At 48.0% G+C, this 20,466-nt stretch overlaps 3 protein-coding genes across 28 annotated transcripts in view; 1 reads left to right on the top strand and 2 right to left on the bottom strand.

Annotated features, from left to right (window-relative positions):
• Window positions 1-5,073, bottom strand: part of PI4KB (phosphatidylinositol 4-kinase beta) — a 36,043-nt gene extending 30,970 nt beyond the window's left edge. For 3 of the 15 annotated variants that reach the window (XM_009180998.3, XM_021925523.2, XM_009180956.2), the window contains exons 1-3: window positions 4,622-5,064; window positions 3,524-3,725; window positions 2,080-2,252 (exon numbers count right to left, since the gene is read on the bottom strand). Coding sequence is in view for 6 of the 15 variants with exons in the window: in XM_009180992.3 (XP_009179256.1) it covers window positions 3,524-3,531 (8 nt within the window). In the remaining 9 variants the exon portion in view is untranslated. Of the gene's footprint in view, window positions 1-2,079; window positions 2,253-3,523; window positions 3,726-4,621 lie in introns of those variants that run through there. The other 12 variants (XM_031656522.1, XM_009180966.2, XM_009180983.3 and 9 more) reach the window with 9 other exon arrangements.
• A 68-nt stretch (window positions 5,074-5,141) lies between these two features.
• LOC101007247 lies at window positions 5,142-20,294 on the top strand. The gene is made up of 2 exons (XM_031652733.1): window positions 5,142-5,691; window positions 20,035-20,294. Exons 1-2 carry the CDS (start codon window positions 5,405-5,407, stop codon window positions 20,081-20,083), a joined length of 336 nt encoding a protein of 111 aa, XP_031508593.1. The 5' UTR covers window positions 5,142-5,404; the 3' UTR covers window positions 20,084-20,294.
• On the bottom strand, window positions 13,044-19,787 carry RFX5 (regulatory factor X5). 12 transcript variants are annotated; one of them, XM_009181122.4, is made up of 11 exons: window positions 19,613-19,787; window positions 18,890-19,007; window positions 18,606-18,734; window positions 18,329-18,362; window positions 17,521-17,603; window positions 17,144-17,263; window positions 16,832-16,951; window positions 16,612-16,693; window positions 16,097-16,298; window positions 15,756-15,859; window positions 13,044-15,592 (listed from the first exon to the last, which is right to left on the bottom strand). In XM_009181122.4, the coding sequence occupies exons 3-11, from the start codon at window positions 18,719-18,721 to the stop codon at window positions 14,588-14,590; spliced, it is 1,866 nt and encodes a 621-aa protein (XP_009179386.2). In that variant the 5' UTR covers window positions 18,722-18,734; window positions 18,890-19,007; window positions 19,613-19,787; the 3' UTR covers window positions 13,044-14,587.
• Window positions 20,295-20,466: the final 172 nt, after the last annotated feature.

Genomic DNA, 20,466 nt, shown 5'->3' on the forward strand with positions numbered 1-20,466 from the left:
GCTCAATTTTCCTCCTTTTAAAGCATCCTTTATTTCCCCACCCCTTGCTTTTTTTTTTTTCCTTTTTCTTTTTTAAGAGACAGGCTCTTACTCTGTTGCCCAGGTTGGAGTGCAGTGGTGGAATCATGGCTCGCTACATGATTTCTGGTTGGGGATGCTTCCAAGGAGAAAAGCTTCTTCCTGGCCTCAAGCTATCCCCACGTGGGCCTCCCAACGTGCTGAGATTACAAGGCATGAGCCACCACAATAGACTCTGCTATCCTTTTTTTATACATCTTATAATCCTCTGAGATGGATCCACAAGAGATGGAAAAACAGGTAAGGAAACCAATATCTGACATTCATTCTACAAGGTGAATTAAGAGAGACTGTCAAAAATTAATGGAAAAGAAAGAGAGGTTCAAATATATTAAATATTATTTAAAGTTACACAGGTGTCCAGTAGAAGAAATAAAAACAATGACATAATTATGTAAATGAGAGGTATATCCTCTAAAGCTAAATCCTTGTTTGTAACAATAAGTAAAGAAATAGAGGAACAAACAGCCAGGCGCAGTGGCTTGTGCCTGTAATCCCAGCACTCTGTGGGGCTGAGGTAGGTGGATCACCTGAGGTCAGCACTTTGTGACCAGCCTGGTCAACATGGTGAAACCCCGTCTCTACTAAAAAATACAAAAAATTAGCCAGGCGTGGTGGCGGGTACCTGTAATCCCAGCTACCTGGGAGGCTGAGGCAGGAGAATCACTTAAACCTGGGAGGCGGAGGTTGCAGTGGGCCGAGATCGCTGTAATCCCAGCACTCTGGGAAGCCAGGGCGGGTGGATCAACTGAGGTCAGGAGTTCGTGACAAGCCTGGCCAACATGATGAAACCCCATCTCTACCAAAAAAGGCAAAAAATTAGCCAGGTGCGGTGGTGGGCATCTGTAATCCCAGCTACTCGGGAGGTTGAGGCAGGAGAACTGCTTGAACCCAAAGGCAGAGGTTGCAGTGAGCCGAGATCCTGCCACTGCACTCTAGCCTGGGCGACAGAGTGAGACTCCATCTCAAAACAAACAAACAAAAACAACAACAACAACAACAAAAAAAAAAAACCAAAAAAAACAAAGAAACAGAGGAACTAGCATTTTATCTAAAGCTATGGTGACAACCTTCAGAACACTGAGATAATTAAAGAGGTTAACTCTGCGAGAACAGGAGTAGGGATGAACAGAAACAGGACTGTTGTTTTTCTTCATAAACTCTTTGAGTACCATTGGATTTGTTACCAAATGCATGCATTCCTTCAAAAAAAATTTTTTTTGAGATGGAGTCTCGCTCTGTCACCCAGGCTGGAGTGCAGTGGCGCCATCTCAGCTCACTGCAACTTCCGCTTCCCAGGTTCAAGCGATTCTCTGCCTCAGCCTCCCGAGTAGTTGGGATTACAGGCACACGCCACCACATCTAGCTAATTTTTGTATTTTTAGTAGAGACGGAGTTTCACCATGTTATCTCGAACATGCCAGGCTGGTCTCCAACTCCTGACCTCAAGTGATCCGCCCACCTCGGCCTCCCCAAGTGCTGGGAATACAGGCATGAGCCACGGTGCCAGGCCCAAAAATAATTTTTAAAGAGAGGTTGCTCCTCAAAAGAGACTCCATATCATCTTTGGCTGCCTGTTCTGCTGTTGAGGAGTACCTCCTCAAGTCTTAAGGTCTAATTCAAACCTTCCTTTAAGTATGTCTCAACTCATCTCTCCCCTTTGACCTCAATGGTAAAGGTAGAGATTGAGCACTCCTTTTTCCTTATAGAAACTCAGGGCCCGGTAGTGAAGCCAGCTCCAGCCCTACCAGGATCCAGGTAAATGCTGACACAAGGCCCAAGAGAGTGCGGGCATTAGAGGAGAGGGCATTCTCAAGAAACTAGCAGGAGGGTAGGGAAGGCAGTGGTCTCATGGTAGTTAAGTCAATATTGATTCAGGCTGAGAACTCTGTGCTGAGCCATGGAGCTGGTATAAGCAGATTCCAGCCGGACAGCCCAAGCCAGCTCTGGGAGCCACTACTGAAACAGACAGATGGCAAAGAAAGCAGCCTGCGCACTCACCTCTCTCTGAATTGTTCCTCCCTACTGCGGGTCCCAAATACACTTGGACTGGGTCCCCTCTTGTCCCATGCCAATTATTGAAGGGTTCCTCCCAAATCTCTTCCCCAAATCAAGGAATCTCAATTTGCTGCTTTGCATGGTGTTCAGCATTCTCATGGAGTGTGGACCCAACTCTAAGAAGAAAGCAGGGAAATGAGAGCAAATACGATTTCTGGTTGGAGATGCTTCCAAGGAGGAAAGCTTCTTCTCCTTTTTTCTTTTTTTTTTTCCCCCCTGAGACAGAGTTTCACTCAGTCACCCAGGCTGGAGTACACTGGCATGATCTCGGCTCACTGCAACCTCCGCCTCCTGGATTCAAGTAATTATCCTGCCTCAGCCTCCTGAGTAGCTGGGATTACAGAAGCCCACCACCATGCCTGGCTAATTTTTTGTATTTTTAGTAGAGACGGGGTTTCACCATGTTGGCCAGGCTGGTCTCGAACTCCTGACCTCGGGTGAGCTGCCTGCCTCAGCCTCCCAAAATGCTGGGACTATAGGCGTGAGCCACTGCGCCCAGCAGGAAAGCTTCTTCTAATAAGGGGAATTATGAGGAGATTGTACCATGGCTAACAACAAGGAAGAGAAAGGAAGTGGGATAAGATGACATAACTACTCCCAAACAGGCCTAGAATTAGAAACTGAATGGAATCTTATGTGCCCTTTCACTATCACAGGCTGAGAGAAACATGGCAGCAACTAGTTGCCTAAGTCTCAGTTCACTCCAAGTTCTCTTTTCCAGCCAGTTTCCTTGAAGTGCTTTCCCACAAACATACTTTCCACCTATAGAATCTGGAGTTATGGATCAAGTACATGAGGAACAGCACAGAAAATCAGCCACTTAATGCACTGGGCGAAAAAGCAAAGCAGATGAAAGAAGCAGGCCTGGAGCTTGTCTTTCAAAATGACTTACACCCCTGGTTGTGGACTAGAAACATCCGACAGAAAGATCAAGGTGAAGGAAAATTCTCTGGATGACTAAACCCTCACTAATAAACACCTTTTGCCTGGGGAACCCAAAATGTTTTGTAAACAAAGAAACCAAATCTGATTTTTTTCCCCCAACCCACGTCCTGCTACCAACTTATTACTGCACTGATGCCTATAGAGAGTGGGCCATTTTCCAAAAGGATCGCTTTAGAGGTCAAGTGAGGAAGTCACATGCTGAACCCAGGAGTCCTGATTGTGAATGTATAAGCTCTTTCCATTGTCTCATGTTCCTTTTTCCAGTTACACCCTTACCCCACTCCAGGCCTGAGTTCTTATGGAACCCCAACCAAAACTATTCTAGTAAACCACAAGAGTAAACCGATTCCTCATGGATCTGGACAGGGGTGGGAAGGCACTCTATTCTGTGATTCCTTTAACAAAAGCCTAAAATTAAATAATCTGAAACAAGATTTCTCACAATCTCATTCAATTTCCACGCAGGCCTGTTCATCCCTCCTAGTGGCTGCTCCGGAGTAGTCAACCAAGTGTAATCTGATAGGGACTTCTTCAAAACTTGCTCCGGCCTTCAGAAAAACCCTTCTGTCCTGAACGGCCTGAGGCAGCTGAGGCTCCCCCTGTTCACAACACATTTTTCTTCTTAGTTCAAGGTTTAGTTGATCCTGAAATAAGTGGTATGTGGAGATAAAGAGTGTGACAGAGAACGCAAGAAGACCACGGGAAAAACAGAACCAAATGTCACAAGGATCAGCAAAATCCTTGAAACTCGAGGGAGGTGTCAAAGGTGGAAATCCTGAATGGGAAGGGCACTGTCAAACCTCTCCCCTACAGACAGAAACCTCTAGAAGGTTGGGTGATTGAGGAGGCAGAAAGAGAAGCTACAGAAAGTTAAGGGTAGGGATCATAATGCATCCAGAGAAGGGTGAGGACTAGGTTCAAAGTAAGAATGTAAATGGCACTTTGGGATTGATGACAAGGGCCCGAGATCCCTTGAGGAGAAGGGAACAGGCAATTCTTGGAAGCCAGGAGCTGGCTGGGTGGGTGGGTGACGGTGAGGTAATGGAATCAGAAGCAGCACAGGAAGACAGGGATACAATCCCTGTCTCAGGGAAATGGGAACCCAGTGCTGGAGTTGCACAGGGACATCGGAAGAAAAGGGCAAACCAAGAAAAGAGATAAAGGTGGAGTCCATGGAATAGGTTTGGGGCAGGGGCAGAGACGACGAGGAAGGACAAGGATGGGCCTATGGGAGTCGTCTGATGTGGAAAGGGTTCATGACTTAAAAAAAGAATAATTCGAGATGTAGGCAACAGGGATAAGAGTAAGGGAGGGGGGAATCCCCGAGGCAGAGGGAGGAGCTAATAGAAGAGGAAGCCAAAAAGCGGAGGAGGACCCCAGGCCTGAGAGGAAAGGGTGGAGAAGGAACCCGGGGTGCAGCTGACACCAGGAGGGCAGTTTCGTAGTCGAACTCAGGTGGAGAAGACTGTGCGGGACAGGGTGGGAGAGCGACCACCCCCCCAACAGGGCAAAGGTGACTCATGGAGGAGGAGTAGCTTACCTCTGGGGGACCCCCGCGGAGGGGGTGCGGGCAGTCGCGGTCGGACTGCCGACACCGCCGCCTCAGCAGCAGCGACCGCTCCCGGGTTCCATTGGCCGCCTGCGCTTCCCTGACAGCGGCCGCGGCGGCTGCACCAGGCCCCGGCTGCGGGGCTGCCCGCAGCGCCGCCTGAAGGGGCCTTCAGGCTGCCACAAGTCGACCGGGCCACACAACCTCCTCTTCCTCCCTCAGTACAACCAAGACCAAAATAATAACAATAATAATAAAATAAAATAAAATTCCCCAGCAGGTCTCGATGTAGTATTCTTCTCCTAAGTCCAACCAAGCCCTTCTTCCCAGGATAAGCTTTCCTGCTTCTCCAACGCTCAGGACCCTACCGATCCCATAGTAATCTAAGGAGTCGGGTGAGCTGCCCGGAACATGCCTGTTCAGAAATAGAAAAGGGGGCGGGGAAAAGATGTTTGGAAGCTCGCGAGGGAGAGAGGGCGAAGGGAGGAGCTTACGGGTGGGAGGAGGGGACAATCTTTAGGAAGCGGGCCTAAGCGATAGCGTTTGCGAGGCTAAAGAAGCCGAGAGAGAAGTAAAATTTGCTGCGTAAGTAGGGTGAGCTGGCGGGCGTGGGTGCCCTGTTAGAGAAGTATGGACATATGCATACTTCCAGAAGTATATTAACATGCAAATTATATGTAAATGACCGTTTGAGTAACCAACCAAATTACCGTAATCAATGACTTTTCCCCATCCCCTACGCTACAAGACTCCCTTAGTAAATCAGGCCGTGGGATGAACGCTGGGTTTCAAGAAGGGCGAGCAGGAAGACGGCGGACGGGGAAGACGTTCTCCCTCACTGCCCTTTTCCTACTCATCTTTGAGGACGATGCGGAGGTTAAACCCCTTAACGTTTCGGGAATGGCGCGGTCCGACCGCGTCAGTCTTTCGCCGTTAGAGAGGCCCGACTCGAGGCCGTGGTTCTGCCTCCGAGGTCACCACCAGCCTGGGCAGCCTGTGACCTCCAACATCCATACGCCGAGCCCTCCTGGGAGGGGCTGGACAGGGCCAGGTTGGGAGAGGTGAGTGAAATGGCAAAGGCTTGGAGGGCACAATCCCTTCTTCCAAACAAAACGAAGCCATATTAGGCGAAACAAATAAACAAAAACACGCCATGCAAATGGGCCTCTGGTGTTGCTTTTGTGTAATTTTCGTTTGTTGGTTTTGTAAAGACAGGGTCTTGCTATGTTGCCCACGCTGGTCTCTAACTGCTAGCCTCAAGCAATCTGCCGGCCTCAGGTACCAAAGTGCTGGGATTATAGGCCTGAGTCACCTCACCTAGCCAGCTTTGTGTATTTTTTGGTTAACATTGTTGATTTAGAGCCCTCTTTGTCCTCAGAACCTCTGTCTCAACGTCTTTCCTAGGCTTTACTTAATATTCAATGCCCCTCGTTAGGGCCTTACATAATACATTGAGGCTAGTTACTTGAGCCCGGGTCTTGAATGCCATCTTCCCTGCCACTTACAAGCTGTTTGATTTGGAATAACTAATGTAACCTCTTTGAACCTCAGTTTCTATGTCTACAAAGAAGACATATGGATGAAGTAATATTAGCCCATTACAGGGTTTTGTGAGGATCAAGAGAGTACAAGTTGCTACTATAATACTTTATTATTAATTATTGGGACAATCATACAGGATAGATGATGAAAGAGTCACTACTTACAATGTTTAATTGGAAGGCAGAATAAAGTGTAATAGCTTGAAAATGCCTGTGTAAAACATGCAGAATGTACAACAGTAGAACAAATGGGGTACCTAACCTAATTGTTGAAGGAACATAGTAGAGTTTAAGTTAATTTGGAAGGCCTATATGTGTATGGACACACACACATACACACACACACACACACAGAGACACATCAGTATATGGTGAATGAATGAATGGAAGGCTTCTTAGAAATATTGTGAGTCAGGTCTTAGAATAGATATTGGAGGCCGGGCGCGGTGGCTTAAGCCTGTAATCCCAGCACTTTGGGAGGCCGAGATGGGCAGATCACGAGGTCAGGAGATCAAGACCATCCTGGCTAACCGCGGTGAAACCCCATCTCTACTAAAAAAATACAAAAAACTAGCCGAGGCCGAGGTGGTGAGCCTGTAGTCCCAGCTTCTCGGGAGGCTGAGGCAGGAGGAATGGCATGAACCCGGAGGCCAGGCTTGCAGTGAGCTGAGATCTGGCCACTGCACTCCAGCCTGGGCGACAGAGCAAGACTCCGTCTCAAAAAAAAAAAAAAAATAGATATTGGATATAACCCAGCAAAATAAAAGACGAGTGAGCATTCTGAAAGCAAAAAAATTGTATGTTGAAGAACAGAAATGGGAATTTGTTCATATCATGAGGAGAGGGCAAGCAGACAAGCTAGGTTAAAGCGGGAGTACAGTATGAAAGATGAACAAAGAATGGGGACAAGAGTGCCAAAGATAGTTTAAATTTGTCGGCTGGGCTCAGTGGCTGACACCTCTAATCCCAGCACTTTGGGAGGCTGAGGTGGGCGGATTGCTTGGGCTCAGGGGTTTGAGACCAGCCTGGGCAACATGGTGAAACCACATCTCTACAAAATACAAAAATTAGCCTAGCTGGCATGGTGGCATGCACCTGTAGTCCCAACTACTTAGGAGGCTGAGGTAGGAGGATCAGTTGAGCCTGGGAGACAGAGGCTACAGTGAGCCGAGATCATGCCACTGCACTCCAGCCTGGACAATGGAGTGAGACCCTGTCTCAAACAAAATAAAAAATTATCGGCCTGGCATGGTGGCTCATGTCTGTAATCCCAGCCCTGCACTCCAGCCTGGACAATGGAGTGAGACCCTGACTCAAAAAAAAAAATAAATTATCGGCCTGGCATGGTGGCTCAACGCCTGTAATCCCAGCACTTTGGGAAGCCAGGGTGGGTGGATCAACCAAGGTCAGGAGTTTGAGACCAGCCTGACCGACATGGTGAAACCCCATCTCTACTAAAAATACAAAAATTAGCTGGGCGTGGTGGCACATGCCTGTAATCCCAGCTACTCGGGAGGGTGAGGCAGGAGAATCACTTAAACCCGAGAGGCGGAGGTTGCAGTGAGCCAAGACTGCACGATTGCACTCCAGCCTGGGCAACAGAGTGAGACTCCATCTCAAAAAACAACAACAACAACAACAATTCTCACCACTGGTCTGGAGTAGGGGGAATCAGCAGTCCACATGTTAGGCCCACTAGCTCTTGGCCAGTTTCCAATCAGCTGTCCCGCAAATATCATGAGGTGATGACCCTGCTTTAGCCTAGAGTTTAAAATGTCATGTATCCCCTCAAGGGATAGCTTTCCAAACAGCCACAAGACTAGCCTTTTGAAACACTGTAGAAAGACATGTGACAACCTTTTTTATAGTAGGAAGTTTTCTTATTTTCCAATGACAGAAAAAATTTCAGGAACATCTCTGTTCAAATTTGAAGCAGGAACTTTTTATAGCTAGTCAGTTATAGACCACCCCACTAAAAATACACACACACACAAACATAAGTAGAAGAGTTTAAGCTTCCTATTTATAGCTCTAAGGGTTCATATGTGTAAATTCCTTCCCTCCCTTCCTCCCTTCCCTTCCTCCCTTCCTCCCTCCCTTCCCTTCCTCCCTCCCTCCCTTCCCTTCCTCCCTCCCTTCCCTCCCCCCCCCCCCCCTTCCCTTCCTCTCTCCCTCCCTTCCTTCCCTCCCTCCCTCCTTCCTTCCTTTGCAGAGTCTCGCTCTGTCACCTAGGCTGGAGTGCAGTGGCGCAATCTCGGCTGAAGAGATCCTCCGCCTCCTGAGTTCAAGTGATTCTTCTGCCTTAGCCTCCCAAGTAGCTGGGATTACAGGCATGCGTCCCAATGCCCAGCTAATTTTTGTATTTTTAGTAGAGACAGGGTTTCATCATGTTGGCCAGGATTGTGTTGATCTCTTGAACTTGTGATCCGCCCGCCTCGGCCTCCCGAAGTGCTGGGATTACAGGCATGAGCCACTGTGCCAGTCCCATATGTGTAAATTTCTTTGCATCCCTTTATGACTGTCTTTCTGCCTTTTTCTGGAGGTTTTTTTTTGTTTGTTTTGTTTTGTTTTTTTATCATCTTCTGTTTTTTGTTTTTGTTTTTTCTGAGACAGGATCTCGCTTTGTTGCCCAGGCTGGAGTGGCATGATCTCAGCTCACTGCAAACTTTGCCTCCTGAGTTCAAGCGATTGTCGTGCTTTAGCCTCCCAAGTAGCTGGGATTACAGGTGAACGCCACCACACCCAGCTAATTTTTGTATTTGTAGTAGAGACAGGGTTTCACTATGTTGGCCAGGCTGGTCTTGAGTGATCCACCCGCCTCGGCCTCCCAAAGTGCTGGGATTACAGATGCACAGCACCATGCCCAGCTAATTTTTGTATTTTTAGTAGAGACAGGGTTTCACCATGTCGCCCAGGCTGGTCTCAAACTTCCAACCTCAGATGATCTGCCCACCTTGGCCTCCCAAAATGCTGGGATTATAGGTGTGAGCCACTGTGTCTCTACCAAAATCACAAAAATTAGCCAGGCGTGGTGGTGTGCATCTGTGGGAAGTCTTAGGCAGAAGAATTGCTTGAACCTGGGAGGTGGAGGTTGCAGTGAGCTGCAGTCATGCCACTGCACTCCAGCCTGGGTGACAGAGTAAGACTCTTACACACACACACACACACACACACACACACACACACACACAAAGACTGAATGCAGAAGCAGATATGAGAACCATCTGACATTAAAGAAATTTCCCCCTTTAAAAACAATGCCAATTGTCTCACTGATTTTTTTTCTTGTTTTGGAAAATATAGTTATTTTTCAAAAATGATTTAGTTAAAAAATATATATGTATACATATATTTTTTTCTTTTTCTTTTTTTTTTTTTAATTTGAGACAGAGTCTCACTCTGTTGCCCAGGCTGGAATGCAGTGGCACCATCTGAGCTCACTGCCAACTCCATCTCCCAGGTTGGAGCCATTCTCTTGCCTCAGCTTCCTAAGTAGCTGGGATTACAGTCACCCACCACCACACCTGGCTAATTTTTGTATTTTTTGTAGAGACAGTGTTTCACCATGTTGGCCAGGCTGGTCTCAAACTCCTGACCTCAAGTGATCCACCTACCTCATCCTCCCAAAGTGCTAGGATTACAGGCATGAGCCACCACGCCCGGCCAAAAATGGTTTTTAAATAAATATTTTGAGTAAGTTATGTTTTCCTTCCCCACATTTGTCTTTTTTCTCCTCAGTCTCCTTAGTTGTCAAATTGTAAAACTGAATGCTATTCTTTCCCCCCATGTTAAATTTAAAAGCATAACATTTGTGGCTGGGAATGGTGGCTCATGCCTGTAATCCTAGCATGTTGGGAGGCTGAGGTGGGTGGATCACCTGAGGTCAAGAGTTCAAGACCAGCCTGGCCATCACGGCAAAACCCTGTCTCTACTTAAAAAACAAAACAAAACAAAATAAAAATTAGCCAGGCCTAGTGGTGGGTGCCTGTAATCCCAGATACTCAGGAGGCTGAGGCAGGGAGAATTGTTTAAAACCAGGAGGCAGAGGTTGCAGTGAGCCAAGATTGCATCACTGCACTCCAGCCTGGGTGACAGAGTGAGACTCTGTCTCAAAAAAAAAAATTAAATTAAATTAAAAAGCTTAACATTTGTGATATGCTCTAAAATTTCTCACTTCACTGAACCTATTTTTAGAAAATGATCTTTTGATTAAAAAAAAAAAATCACTCATCTCTATGTAAGATCCCAAGGAGCCACTATAGGTGTAGATGGTTTTGCACTTGGATGGTGGGTGACCCTATGGGAACCTATGCTATCCTGTGTACACACAGAGCCTCTAGCTTTGGTAGGAAAGTATGTATGTTTTGCACATTGAGGTGTGGGGAGGGCAGGAAATTACCAACAGAATAAGATAATGTCATTTATTTGTCTTGTTTACAAACTGGGGAAAGAAGTTGGCTTATTCAAAAGTCAGTAAAATATGACTCTAGTTATATCTTTTTTTTTTAAGACAGAGTCTCATTCTGTTGCCCAGGCTAGAGTGCAATGGTGTAATCTTGACTCACTGCAACCTCTGCCTCCCAGGTTCAAGCAGTTCTCCTGCCTCAGCCTCCCCAGTAGCTGCAATTACAGGCATGAGCCACCACTCCCAGCTAATTTTTGTATTTTTAGTAGAGACAGGGTTTCACCATGTTGGCCAGGCTGGTCTCAAACTCCTGGACTTGAGATCTGGCCGCCTCAGCCTCCCAAAGTGCTGGGATTTTATATTCTGTAACTTACCTTGGATATCTAAATCCGTTTTGTTGTTTTCTGCTGAGTCCTGTTCATGGTAGCTTGTTTACTTGTGTATTTTATATTTTGGGGTTTTTGTTTTTTTGTTTTTTGTTTTGAGATGGCGTCTCACTCTGTCACCCATGCTGGAGTGCAGTGGTGCAGTCTCAGCCCACTGCAACCTCTGCCTCCTGGGTTCAAGGGATTCTCCTGCCTCAGCCTCCCAAGTAGCTGGGATTACAGGCGCACGTCACCACACCCGGCTAATTTTTGTATTTTTAGTAGACACAGGGTTTCACAATATTGACCAGGCTGGCCTTGAACTTCTGGCCTCAAGCGATCCACCTGCCACGGCCTCCCAAAGTGCTGGGATTACAGGCGTGAGCCAGTGTGCCTGGCCTATTTTATATTTTGGGGTTTTGAACTCATATTTTGTTTAATCTGTGGGAATCCTGAGGACCTTAATTAGGAATACTTCCCTCCAGAGAGGATTTGCATTTGCATAAACCTGGAACTATGTTAGCCCCTTCAAGAATCCAGGTTTAATTCAGGAGTTGCAGGTTTTTCTTCCCTTCCCTTGGCTTAGGCCCAAGGCTTAGACTATGATCATAATGCTGACACTGGCATTTGTCCTCAGGGCAAACCTGCTTCTACTACTCCATGTGGCTCTTCCTTTATATAGGTTTCAACTTTTTTTTTTTTTTTTTTTGAGACGGAGTCTCGCTCTGTCGCCCAGGCTGGAGTGCAGTGGTCGGATCTCAGCTCACTGCAAGCTCCACCTCCTGGGTTCACGCCATTCTCCTGCCTCAGCCTCCCAAGTAGCTGGGACTACAGGCGCCCGCCACCTCGCCCGGCTAGTTTTTGTATTTTTTTTAGTAGAGACGGGGTTTCACTGTGTTAGCCAGGATGGTCTCGATCTCCTGACCTCGTGATCCGCCCGTCTCAGCCTCCCAAAGTGCTGGGATTACAGGCTTGAGCCACCGCACCCGGCCTAGGCTGGTCTTGAGATTCCTGATATTGTGATCCGCTTACCTCAACCTTCCAGAGTGCTGGGATTACAGGTGTGAACCACGGCACCGGGACTTTTTTTTGAGACAGTCTCGTTCCATTGCCCAGGTTCAAGCAAGTCTTCCATCTCAGCCTCCCAAGTAGCAGGGGTTACAAGCACCCACAACCATGCCTGGCTACGTTTTTTTTTTGAAACGGAGTCTCACTCTGTCTCCAGGCTGGAGTGCAGTGGTGCAATCTCGGCTCACCGCAACCTTCGCCTTCCGGGTTCAAGTGATTCTCCTGCCTCAGCCTCCCAAGTAGCTGGGACTACAGGCGCCTGGCACCATGCCCAGCTAATTTTTGGTATTTTTAGTGGAGACGGGGTTTCACCGTGTTAGCCAGGATGGTCTCGATCTCCTGACCTCATGATCTGCCCACCTCGGCCTCCCAAAGTGCTGGGATTACAGGTGTGAGCCACGGTGCCTGGCCTGTACTTTTTTTTTTAAATGATTTATCTTTCTAATGAACTCAGCAATGTGCTAAAAAGTATGTTTGCTGTGATTTATCTAGAACCTAGTTGTATTTTAATGGGATAGCCCTTTCTCTTATCCATGCTGTCAGAAGTAGGAGTCCTTTCCTGTGGTTTTGATATTTTCCCTCTTGTTTTTTAAGTATCAGGCATTTTTTAGAAGCTGGTTTACTCAGACCCCAACTTCAAACATTCTAGCTGGGGAGACGGACAAATAAATGATCACAGCACACTGTGAGTTATATAAGTAGTGAGCACAGAGTGCTAAGGGAGCCCAGAGAGAGATCATGTGTGTCAGGCAAGAATCAGAGATGACTTCCCTGTAGATGTGAGTAGGAGTTAGCTGCACAAGTCAAAACTCACAAAGCAAGGACAAAACAACATAAGACATATTGTAAAACAAAAAGAACTAAGTCATGATACTCTACCGCATAAGAGCTGTAAATTCAGAGACATCAGCTTGGGCTGTATATATACATATACGGTTTAAAAAATCTATAGCAGATAATAGACATGAAAATTAAGGACAGTGGTTACTGCTAAGAAGAGGCAGGGGACAGGCTAGGGAGGAACACAAACACAATGGTATTTCAAATGTTTTAATGTATAAATTGTGTTGTGGGTCATAGGTACTCATTAGTATGCTTCATAATTTATTCACATTAGATATACTCTTTATAGATACCAAACATTACATATTATAATTTCTTTAAATCTGCTCTGGTGGAAATAAATGAACACATGAAGTCTCCCTGAAAGAAAATCAGTGTTTTGGGGGAAAAACCAAGATTCCCTGACAGAAGCTACCCTATGTAGAGGACAAAGTAGGTCTTCAATAAATATTAGTTGGTTTACTGCTTTTCCCAAGGATACATCTGGAGGGTCTGCATTCCGTTCTCATTGCTGCTGCCTGACCACAGAACTAGCTCTTTCTGTGACATCTAACCTAAACCCCGCAGTCCTAAGTCCTGACACGTATGACAAGATGCTGCCACCTGGTGGCTACAGAATAGATTTAATGGCTAGGAAGTCTTTCATGCTAGCTGGTGGAACTGGCAATAGGGAGAGATAGGGAAGCAGGAATGAGGAGAAAACAAAAATTAAGAAACAGGAAAAGGAGCTCCATCTCTAAGATGGAGGCAGAAAAAAAGGGACTATTGTCTAAATGAGACTGGAGAGTCCCTACAGGAAAATGGCTTCCCTCTCCTTCATTCTGAGACTAGAAACAAGAGGAAAGAGGCTATAGCTTGTATTGAGGGAAATGCAAGACTGAGGAGAAAAAAAAGCAGGTCTAGCTGATCTCAACTTAGCAAGCTAAAATAATAGTAGCCTGGTGTCAGCGGCCACCCAAGCAACTGCATGCTCCTAGTTTCCACTTGGGGAATCCATGTGATTTTGGGGAGGCTGACCCCACCCTTTTCCCCAAAGGTGTAGTCCATGGTGTGGAATAAGCAAATTAGCATGTACCATCCTCCTGGCCACAATGATTGGTCAGGGGTGGACATGTGACCCAGGCCTAATCAGTGTGAATGTTGGGGCTTTTGCTGAGATTTCTGGTACAAAGATGCCTTCTTTTTCTGATTGGACATAAATGGGGAAACGTGTAATCCTAGGAATGCTAGCAGCCATTAAGTGGCCCAGACTTAAGATGGTCCTACAGAAGACGCAACAGTGAGAAAAAAAATCAGTCTGGTATTTAGAGACATACTGAGCTACTGGGTCAGGCTTCACCTGGAGCCAGCACTACCTATGGACTTTCCAGTTACATGAACCAATAAACCCTTTTTATTTTAAGCCAGTTTGAATTAGGTTTTCTGTGATTTAAAACCAAAAGATCCCTAACCTATACATTCATCATAGCCCATTCCTACCTTCCCACAGGATAGCACAGGGAATACAGGTAAGGTCACTACAGATTTATTGGTTATACTAAAGCCAAGGGTATCAAGCTGAAAAGGTCAGAGGCAGCAACCAGGTACTAAGTAGACTGGATGACTCAGCTGTCTGTACAGAAGAGAATGGACTTCTTTAGGAAAAGAATAGCCAAATGAGAAGCAAGTGCAGAGAAGGGCCTCCACTAGGCAAAGTTAATGTAGGGATATAAACACTCTTCCCCACAGACCTATATCATGGGGGTGTTGCTTTGGGGTCTTTATGCTCCTGGGATAAGGAATTTTGAAGCACATGCTCCTTTAAGTCTTTATTACCCTGTGGTGCAGTGCCTACCTCTCCCTTTGCCAAAGGAAAAGCCTCCTTTTGGCTTCTGCTGCCTCTGATGACACTCACTTTTGAGGGGACCAAGGGAATTTTATCTTCTGCTTCTTTGGTATGCCGGGAACTGGGGCCCCTTCCTCCTTTGAAAACAGTACCATCTTCCTGACCCTGGGCAAGCACTGCCCCCTTTTCAGCCTCTCCCATTGGCCCTGGCCTTTCTGCCCCTCCAGCTGAGTTGCCTTCCCCTCCTAAGCCCCATGTCTCCCATGGTAACCTTGAGGACTGGACAGAGTCCACGGCAGCTGCTGACTTCTGAGGGGTAGAATTCCTTTCCCCACTTCCACCTGACTTTTTTCGAGGGCGCCCCCGTTTCCTTTTGGCATCACTTGCTGTATCCTCTATATCCTGCTTTGCTGCTTTAGCTGGTGGATCCTGCCCACTGGCCTCACTCACAAGTACTTCAGCTGTCCTCTTGACACCCTTGTCATGTGGTCCTGGGTCACCACCTATGCCTACCTCTCTGTTCTCTGTGCCTCGGGGCTGAGTGAGTCCCCCAGGTGGAGCTCGCCCAGGCCCAGGCCCAGGCCCAGGTCCAGGTCCAGGCAAAGCAGGAACAGTTGGTAAGATCATGTTAATGATGGGTACAGCTGCTGAGGGTGCCCCGGCCCTACTAGACAGAGGCAGTGTAGCCACTTTCAGGGCACCTGAAGAAAGCCTGGGGGCCAGAATAGGTGGAGAGACTGGGATTGGTGGAATAAGCGAGCGAGGGGCCCGGGGAAGGAGCAGAGGCAGCCGAGCCACTAGGGCGTTAACCTGCAGGTTATTGGCTCCTGGGGCTGAGCTCTCAACTACACTCTTCTTCCGCTCTCCACGTGCGAGAGGGCCAGCCCCAGTTCGGGCTTCCAGATCCTTAGGAGGCTAAAAGGTAAAGAGAGGAACACAGTAAAGTGTGAAGACTGAATACTGGAGGAAACATAGACACCAGAGGCACAGGAAGTGGAAAAGCATGGGACCCAATAGGAAAAGGATATACTAAACCCCCAGCCCAGGACACCGAAGTCAGGGCCACTGACTTCCTTACCTGGGCCGGTCTCTCCAGCTTCTTGTGGGCTTGTGAACCCTCTGGGTTCTCTACACCATTCTTTGGTTTAGATGACCGTTCCCGAGGTGCATGTTCATCCTCTTCTGCAGAGGTGCCAAAAAGGTAATAGAGTGAAGGTGAGGAAGAAACTGAGGAATAGGGGAGTGAGGCAATTCTGATTCACTGACTGGTAGAGACAGGAAATGGGGTGCTAAAGCATGTCTTAGAAGGGTCTCCAGGAAGAGAGGGCAAATCCAAGGTGTCTCTATTCTGTGTGTGGGAGGGTCACTGAAGCTGAAAGTGGGTCAGGGTTGCTGAGACATAAGAGAGGGTCCACCCACCAGCAAGCCCCATGGCCTTAAGCACATGGGCATGTGCAGATCGGGCAGAGATGAGATGCTGCTGTAGCAGGAAGCGGGCGACCTCAACGATGGAACTGAAGGACCGTTTCAGGATCCGCTCTGCCCAGTCACACGTCAGGGCACAGGCTGCCTCCACCAGTTCATCTCGAGGTGCTGGGGTTACTTCTGGGCCCATTTCTGGCTGAAGTGGGGAAGGACATGCCCAATCACTCTCCAAATTAAATAACCCTTGTCCCCTCTCTTGAAGTGACCAAAGACTGTTGACCAAAGCTGAGACCAGACTGGGGACGGGAGTAGCCTCTACCGATCCCACTGCAGAAGCCCACAAGTTCTCTTCATCCTCTGCCTCAGCTGCAGGGTTGGCAGAAGGGAACATCATACCTAGAAGCTACGTACATAATGACTGAGGCTGTTAGCCCTCAAAACATGCCCCAAAGACCTCTGCCTTTTACCTGGGAGAGAAGAGTAGAATTAGAGGGTGATTTGGTACTTACACTCTCAGAACCCTTTAGGTCAAGTCCAGGCAGGGGTGGCATAGACACCAAGGTCTTCCTTCGTATGCCACTGTAGCAATATCTGATGCAAGTTAAAGAGCAGCCAACACATGGCAATCTCCAAACCCCTTGAGCAAGTTAAGCTGTTCCACTCCTGGGTCTCCACATCCTAAGTCTTCCTCCCAGGTCCTCCACCCCCAACCTCTCTAGTCAAGGATACTTGGACTGGCCCCGGCCACCAAGCCTTCGAGCTTTGATGTCAGGGAAGATCTCTCTGATGATCTTGCCAAAGTTGGCTGTGCTGAGTGGGCGGCAACAGGCGAGACTCTCACAGTACTTCCTGAGTGAGAGGGGAGCAGAGTGGGAACATACTCAGAGAAGGAGGCCATGGGTAGGCTCGAAGGGTCCCTAGGGATCAAGTGTGAGGAACCCTTTAAGAAGACAGGCTTTAATCAAGGCAGGAAGCTCTTCATGGGTGAGGGGGTCCTATGCCAACCAATCCACTCACCCCACCACCCACCCTTCCACCCACCGATAGGCATCATAAACACTTTGCTTTGGCAGACAGGTGTCGGTGTGCTCTTCCAGGTGGTTGCGGATCCACCTATAGGCATACATGTACTCCTCATTGCTCAGTGTACTTGGCTCTGAGCTACAGAAACAAAAGGAACAAGCATTACTAAGACCCTAACAGTTGTCCTGGTTCTTCCCAAACTACCACTTCAGTAGTGCTGGACCAAAGTAGTTCACCCAGAATCTACCTTTCCCTGGTAAACCAAGTCAGGGTGGGGACCTTACCTCTTCATCAAGGACAGCAGCTACGAGTCTTCCTATTTACCTCACCCCTTCCCAGTGAACCTTTCTCGAAGAATCAGAACCTCTGCCATCTAAAACTACCATCAAACCTACCTTTTGTCTCCAGTGCTGGGTCCTGAGGGGAGCTGAAGGTAGAGATACAGCTTGTCATTGTCAGAAAATTTCTGTACATCTTGCTGAGGTAGGACAAAACAGAGGCAGGAGAAATAATAAGGCCAAGAAGGACCCAATGTAGGACCCTCTGATTCCCACCCCAACGTCTAGCTGACTTAGAGGGTGTCAGACTGAAAAAGGACCTTAGAAATTATTTGATAAGGCTGGGCGCGGTGACTCACGCCTATAATCCCAGCACTTTGGGAGGCCAAGGCAGGCGGTTCACAAGGTCAGGAGATCGAGACCATCCTGGCTAATACAGTGAAATCCCGTCTCTACTAAAAATACAAAAAAAATTAGCCGGGCGTGGTGACGGGCGCCTGTAGTCCCAGCTACTGGGGAGGCTGAGACAGGAGAATGGCGTGAACCCGGGAGGTGGAGCTTGCAGTGAGCTGAGATCGCACCACTGCACTCCATCCTGGACCACAGAGCGAGACTCCGTCTCGAGAAAAAAAAAAAAATTATTTGACACTAGGTGCTCTGAGGGGCCCTGTAGGCTACCACAGCGAGGAGGGGAGTAGAGGAGATCAGCTCTGAATTCATCTCTGCTGGGCTTCTACACAAGCGCTCACAGAGATCGAGTGAGAGGCACAAAGTCAAACTGGCAGCAAGTTTGCAAAGCCAAGGATCTTCTGACAAGATAGACCCTACCTCTCCCACATCAATGTTTTGTTGATGCCCATCATCCTCACATCCTCCTCCCTCAGCATTTCCATCCCTCTATTGCCCTCTTCCCCAACACACTTACCAGGATTCCCTCTACTTTGTTCTGCACGGCCTTGCTGTGGGGAATAGGAGAAAGCTGGAGGTCACACACGAGGTTTTCTCCCTCTCTTTATCTGACTGCTAAGGAGGGAAAAGGGCTGAAATGCCCAGCACGTGCTCAGGCATTGCTACCATGGCCAAGAATCTCCCTCTGCTCCCATGCCCTTGCTGAGAGGCAGTTCATCTACAGCCAAAGTGAAGTGCTGCAGGGATCTATACTCAGGTCTTGGACAGGATTTGGAGATGTGATCAGTACTTACGAAATGGTACCTCGGAGCCTTTGAAGAAGGGTGGTAGGTTCCCCAGCCTCAGCACCACCTGGAGGGGGCCTTCCCCCAGTCTTGGGGCTCTTAGCATCAGGCTCATCTTCTGCCATCCCGGCATGAGGGCTAGAATTGAGAGGGACCGGCATAAAGATGTAACTCACACTGGCCTTCCCTTCCCATGAAGGCCCCAGGGCACTCCTCATCTCTTTACCCAGAAAGGCAGAGAAACAGAAACAAAGCCTCCGAATTTCCCCAGTGGTCTTTTTCTCACCACTTGCCTTCTCCGAAAATTAGAAATTATTCCATTACTTCGCCAGAACCATATATACCCAAAGAGATCTTTGCCATCTCCATTCTATCTGCCCCACCTTTTTGAAGTCTCCTAAATCTGGAAAACTGTAAAGGAAGAGATAGGGGGATTGGGAATCCATGTTAGCAAGAAATTTTCATTTCTGCCTCTGACCCCATACTGCCCTCCTCCCCCTCAAAAACAACAATAACAGCCACAAAACAAAGTTCTCTAATTCTCAAAAATACTCCTCACCATTGCATATGCTTGGGAGGTCAGAAAGGATACGAACATATTCTGCCTTTCTAGGCTTGGAAAAAAAACTGGGCCCAAGTTCTCATTACTTAATCTCTCCACGACTTCCCCCGCTGCTCCCCCTCCCCACGTCGCCGGTCCCTACGTCATCTCCCACAACAGCCCATCCTGAGGCGCGCCCCCACCTCCTTCCCTTCCCCCTCCATTCAATCCCCGGTTTCTGCAAAGTGGAGGGGGGGTGGGGCGGGGTAGCGGAACTCATGGGCTGGGCGTCAGAAACCCGGCAGGGGAATGGGGTCCCAGATTCCGGGCACGTGCACATGGGTGAAGAAGCTGTTGAAAATACAGCTACAGTCTTTTTCTGCTCTCCTCCCAACTCATCTTGCCCCCTCCCTACCTCTGAACAGTCGCCTTCCAACACAAGCAACAATAAAGGTAAGGGAGAAAGAGAAACTACCTCGTAGCCACCTCCACTCCGGCCCAGCCCCAAGGTCCTGGCCCAGCCGGCTCGTGCGTTGCTTTATTTTCCTTTTTCTGAATGGTTGTAACAGCCGCGATCTGCCTAGATACACGGGCGGCCTGCTCTGTCATTGGTCACTGCTGCCACCCCGGAGACAGAAGGCGCCGGGCTCGTACCGGCGGCCGCTGAAGTCTGCCTGGTAACAGAATCTGATTGGTCAATAGGGGAGGGAAAATCCAAAATTGGTCTTATTTGAGTCAAGAGGGGGAAGTCCGGGTTGGGTTTCGGTTAAAACTGGGGTCGGTTGGGACTGCAGGTCCCAAGAGATTCTTCTCTTAAAGGGACCGCAGGATAAAAGAACGAGTGCTCGTCTCCCTTTGAAACTGTCTTTTCTTTTGCCCTCCCCTTTTGTGTTTCAGTTTAGTCTACGGTCCTCAGAGCTACCGGAAGAGAAGAATCAATGGATGATAAAATAACTAGAAAATGATGGATAGGAGTGATGGAAGTTCGCTGTAAGCTCCTATAACCCCCCATCCATCACAATCACCACATGCCTAACACAACCTGCAGACACACTCACTCGCAACAGACCTGCAGTCTGGGCTCTTTCCTTCTTGATGGAGGCCGCAAAACCTCAGCAGTTGTACCACATTAAACTAAAATGCTTTTTCCCTGTTAGTGTTTCTTGATTTCCCGTGTGTACTTTCCTTCCAAGGAGTTGCAAATGCATTTGCATCCCCATAGTTCTGCAGTCGGTGAACCCTGGAATTTTGATGGACTCCCACGGGAGTGCTGGATGCCAGAGGAACTTTTTACCCTCAGGGAACATTGTACTGAACAGGTTATGGGTT

Source organism: Papio anubis, chromosome 1, assembly GCF_008728515.1.
Source record: "Papio anubis isolate 15944 chromosome 1, Panubis1.0, whole genome shotgun sequence".
NCBI classification, from domain to species: Eukaryota; Metazoa; Chordata; class Mammalia; order Primates; family Cercopithecidae; genus Papio; species Papio anubis.